Source organism: Ictalurus punctatus, chromosome 26, assembly GCF_001660625.3.
Source record: "Ictalurus punctatus breed USDA103 chromosome 26, Coco_2.0, whole genome shotgun sequence".
Classification (NCBI taxonomy): Eukaryota; Metazoa; Chordata; class Actinopteri; order Siluriformes; family Ictaluridae; genus Ictalurus; species Ictalurus punctatus.
This window is the reverse complement of record NC_030441.2, coordinates 20,087,122-20,092,121: the sequence shown is the minus strand read 5'-3', so window position 1 is coordinate 20,092,121 and position 5,000 is coordinate 20,087,122. Positions and strand designations below refer to the sequence as shown.

Genomic DNA, 5,000 nt, shown 5'->3' with positions numbered 1-5,000 from the left:
CCTTCAGCTCTCCTTTTCGTAATCTTCAGTTCTCATTCAGTTCTCAGACAGTTCACAGAGAGCGTTCTGCATCTCATACCTCACACAGCAGTTGAGATTTAAGTAAATATTAAATTACTGCCTTTATTCATTCATTTGTTTGTTTATCTCTCTGCTTTTTACAGAATTATTAAACAAAGTGGAAGATTTGACTGGAAAGCTGCCTGATTTAAACCTGAAGCAGAGTGAGTGGAGCTGATATTACTGCTGCACATAACCCCTAACCCCTGATCCCTAACCCCTAACCCCTGATCCCTAACCCCTAACCCACCCATTCTCCTAGTTCCTAATCCCTAAGCAATTCCAACTCTAAGCTTTAAACTCTAAATTTACATACTGTAATCCCCAAACCCGACCCGCTAACTCTTCTGTTTGAAATCTCCTGCTGATTTTCCTCCACAGTTCTGGACATTGTGTCTCTGGACATTGGCATCAACAACCTCGAGGACAGAATCCGATCCGAGACGTCCGAGTCCAAGAGAACCGGTGTGTTCTTACTGCACACGTGACTTTCTAGAGTGAATACGGTAAAGTGAAACGTTAGTTTGAGTAAAGTGTGTGTGTTCCAGAACTGGAGAAAGAGCTGAGAGAGAAGAAGGAACAACTCGAGTCGAAGAAGAAGGAACTGCAGACCAGTGACGATCTGAACACCAGAATAAGTGTGCAAAAACAAACAAACAAACAAACAAACAAACAAACAAACAAACAAACAAACAAACAGTTTAAGTCTATTCGTGGTGTTCTCGGCCAATCAGAATTCACTTCCTGAGGGATTTGTTTACATTATCACACATTAAAGGGTGTCCAGTAAAATCGTGAAGCTTATTCCATAAAGGTGTAATAATAAACTCTCGGTCTGTTCTGCTCAGTTCTGACCATACTCTCCAAGTTGGAGGAGATGAGGAAGCTTCAGAGTCAGATCCTGGATGGAGACAGTTTGGACCAAATCAAAGGTGAGAGTCTCTTTAACATCTTACTGACTCTCTAACAGAACTCCAATTTGTGCGCTAAACCACTAGAACACTGGTTAGTGTGCTAAACCGGATAGCCTGCATGCTAACTAGTTAGCAAATCAATGATTTAGCAAATTGTCTATCTGATGTACTGTTCTGGTATCAAGCAAATGAATTAATCAGTAAGCAGGTCATCTGCATCCTCGTTGCTTGGGAAGTTAGCAAGAATGTTCGACTGTGTGAGTGATCAAGCGCTCTGTCTGAAATCCCAGACTTACTGTATGTTCTTAATCTTCTAGATGATTTTACTCAACTGTTCCCATCACCTGAATTTATTCAATCTTAACATGCCTTACCTGTAAAACCACAGACCTCTGCTATGTGCTAATCGTATAGATCTTCTAGGTTTGTATGTAATAAATACGTATCAAGTCTATAAAGTACAATGAAACAACACCTGTAATATTCCGTGTTTTCTTTTGTTTTTTAAAGAGAAGAAAGAGGAAGTGCTCGGCTTGCTCTCCGAACTGGACGACTCGAACCTGGCCAAAACTGGTAAGTTTAGCAAAGACACTTAGCATTGAGGTTAGCATTAACATTTTAGCTTTACAATGGGAATTAAGATTCAGTATCAGGTTTAGCCTTAAATAAAGGTACATGTATTAGATGAGCGATGGTGGTGCGGTCAGCTTTCATTCACTACATCCTTGACCTTAACCCCATCCCTAACTTCACCTCTAGCACTGACCTTAACCCCATCCCTAACTTCATAGTCAAGTGGTGAAAACGGTTATAAATGTTTAAACACTGGCTAATGTTTAGCTGTATTAAAGATTAGCATTAAGTGTCTCGCACGTATGTTTTCACTCTTTCATCACCTCCTCGTCTTCCTCAGTGCTGAAGAACTTGGTCTTGCTGTCGGATGAGACTCACCTAAAGAAACTCATATCAAACATCAAACAGAAGGCGGACAAACAGATAGCAGGTGTGTGTGTGTGTGTGTGTGTGTGTGTGTGAGGGTGTGTGTGTGTGTGTGATCTATTTTGCTATAACACAGAGCTGGGATGATGTATCACGACAGAGATAAACTGTACTGTCATCACGATCGTTCTGAAAATCTTGGAAGATTAGACGTGAAGTTTAGATTTATATTTCAGTATAAAATCTTAGATTCTAAGGTTTAAAATTACTTCTAAACTTGAGATGTAAATTTAAGAATTTATGCTTAGATGTTTACTTTAGCTGTAAAGTTCAGAATGAAATCCCATATCACTGTACTGTTGTTAAGCAGCTGATTGATGTGTGAAGTTAGTTTGTGCACGTAAGTGAACGTGGAGCGTGATTCTGAACAGAACTGCAGGAGGAAGTGAGGAAGAAGGAGGAGGAGCTGAAGAGGAAAACCACAGAACTGGGAAAGAAGGACAGTGACGTAGCCACACTGAGTAAGTCTTTGATACTGAAGTGTGGGAATATTCACTACACGTCCACTAGCAGCTACAGTAAATACGTCCAGACACCGAACTCAACTTTATTCCATTCAATCACTTCAATCTTTTAGCTAAAGAGGTCAGGGATTTGAGGGAGGAACTGAAGAACCTTACCAAACAAGTGAGAGACGTGGAGAACGCTTCGGCATCACGGCTCGGAGGTATTTCATCTTTTATTTCCTGTAAAGTTCAGAGCTCAGTTCAATCAATTCCACATGAGAGGAATTTTAAATAATAAAAGAATAAAAGTGAATTTCTGAATGTGTGAAACTGGACAGAACTGGAGAAGCAGCTGAAGGAGACGAGGCAGGAGCTGGAGGAAGGGAACAAGGCTCTGCAGGAGAAGGATGCAGACTTAGCAAAGAAAGGTGAGAGAACCATCACGCTAATGCTAACATCACTTTCCATCCAAAATCTCATCACATCAGGACCTCCATCATCACCTGAGGTTTACTCCACCCTGATGAGGAACACGGTGAGGAACACAGTGAGGAGATCTGATGAGACCGCTCATGAACTCTGTGTCTAGAGCAGTGTTAAAAACAGGAGTAGATAAGTCACTGATGTGAAGTCTGCTGATGGTGTAGTTCTTCTGATCAGAGTTTAATATCCAATGTTTCTGTGGTTGAAGTGATAAAGATCACGGAGCTCCTTGAGGAACTGAGACAGACTAAAGAGGAAGCCAACAGGAGAAACCAGGAGGCTGCAAACAGGATCACAGGTGGGTTCATTTATCTATTCATTCATCCATCTACCTAACTATTCATCCATCCATCCATCCATCCACCTTCCTGACTATTCATCCATCCATCTACCCATCCATCCATCCATCCACCCATCCATCTAATCTACCTAACTATTCATTCATTCATCCATCCATCCATCCATCCACCTTCCTGACTATTCATCCATCCATCCACCTTCCTGACTATTCATCCATCCATCTACCCATCCACCCATCCATCTAATCTACCTAACTATTCATTCATTCATCCATCCATCCATCCACCTTCCTGACTATTCATCCATCCATCTACCCATCCATCCATCCATCTAATCTACCTAACTATTCATCCACCCATCCATCCATCCATCCATCCACCTATCCATCTAATCTACCTGACCATTCATTCATCCATATATCTAAAAATCTGCCTATCCCTCCATCTGTCTCTGGATTGAAGTTCTTTCTTGCCTTGCTTTATTGCTTGCCTTCTTTATCCTGTGTTTAATTCGTTCTGAATCTGATGAGCGAGTGAATGCTTTCACATAAAGACCTATATTCAAACAATAAATAAAATTTTACACACTGTGTGTTTTCTGTAAATATAAATAATCATTTTATTAAAGCACGATTTCTCTTCCAGATCTGGAGGGGAAACTGAAGAAGCAGGAGGAGGAAAATAAAAGTAAGTGCAGCAAGCCTAGACAGTGGTGAGCTGAGCACAGACACACAGGAGGCCATTTAAGTGACAAACATGGAGAGTTTTATTTACTTCTGTGAGCGTGTGGAGGTGCAGTGCGGTGAAGTGCTCAGGGGTTGGTGTCGTCCTCGGGGCTGCAGAGGGTGTGCTGGGGTCTTCCAGTGTGGCTGAGATCCTGTTCAGCAGTCAGGAAGCTCTGTGGGTGCAGCCAGGGAGCGAAGTCCTCCGTCGTGTCACGTCTGACAGGACGTGGTATTGTTTTGTTTCCGCTTGCCTACCAGGCTACTGCAGGCGATAGTTCACAGCGCCCATCCTGTCGAGGGCTGTATATGGGCCCTGCCATCAGGCCAGGAACTTACAAGAGCTGTTTGGTACTTGCAGGAGTACCCGATCGCCAGATTGGAACTCCTGTGTTTTTGTCGTGCAGTTGTATGCTCTTTTCTGTTCCTCCTGGGCGGCTTTCAAATGTTCCTGTATGATCAGGGCCACTCAGTCGATCCTCTCCTGCATCTCCTGTACGCACTCGATGACCGAGCGGAATGGTGAGGGCTGTTCTTCCCACGCTTCCCAGGCCACGTCCAGTAGTCCTCGAGGTCACTGTCTGAAGAGGAGCTCGAAGGGTGTGAAGGGCTGGAGGAGGTCCCAGTTTCTCCCTTCCTCATCTACCACCGCAGCATCCGTTTCAGGGTTTGATTAAACCGTTCGATGAGCCCATCAGTCTGTGGGTGGTAGACGGACGCCTTCACCTGCAACAGCCAACACAGATCAGACATTAGTTTTGATATAAATGGCATACCTTGGTCTGTCAATATGTCCTTTGGGATCCCCACACGGCTGAACAGGAGCACCAATTATTTAGCAATGTTGTGGGAGGTGGCTTTGCATAGCGGCACCATCTCATTGTACCTGCTGGCATAGTCCATGATGGACAGGATGTATTCATGACCCCGGGAGGATTTCGGGAGCAGCCCCACGAGGTCCATGCCGATCCTCTCGAAGGGGAAGCCTATGATGGTGAGAAGGATAAGGGGTGCTGGTGGGAGCTTCCTCGTGGCGCTGCGTTGGCACCGGGGGCACTGCTGGCAGAAGCCCCGGAC

The 5,000-nt window shown here is 44.0% G+C and overlaps 1 protein-coding gene across 3 annotated transcripts in view; it reads left to right on the top strand.

Moving 5' to 3' along the window:
* Nucleotides 1-5,000, top strand: part of si:ch211-14a17.10 (putative leucine-rich repeat-containing protein DDB_G0290503) — a 29,127-nt gene that overhangs the window by 10,916 nt on the left and 13,211 nt on the right. For all 3 annotated transcript variants that reach the window (XM_053676344.1, XM_053676343.1, XM_053676342.1), the window contains exons 16-26: nucleotides 165-224; nucleotides 442-525; nucleotides 609-698; nucleotides 909-992; nucleotides 1,485-1,547; nucleotides 1,888-1,977; nucleotides 2,345-2,434; nucleotides 2,551-2,640; nucleotides 2,758-2,847; nucleotides 3,111-3,200; nucleotides 3,847-3,888. In XM_053676344.1, the coding sequence (XP_053532319.1) occupies nucleotides 165-224; nucleotides 442-525; nucleotides 609-698; nucleotides 909-992; nucleotides 1,485-1,547; nucleotides 1,888-1,977; nucleotides 2,345-2,434; nucleotides 2,551-2,640; nucleotides 2,758-2,847; nucleotides 3,111-3,200; nucleotides 3,847-3,888 (873 nt within the window). The remainder of the gene's footprint in view (nucleotides 1-164; nucleotides 225-441; nucleotides 526-608; nucleotides 699-908; nucleotides 993-1,484; nucleotides 1,548-1,887; nucleotides 1,978-2,344; nucleotides 2,435-2,550; nucleotides 2,641-2,757; nucleotides 2,848-3,110; nucleotides 3,201-3,846; nucleotides 3,889-5,000) is intronic.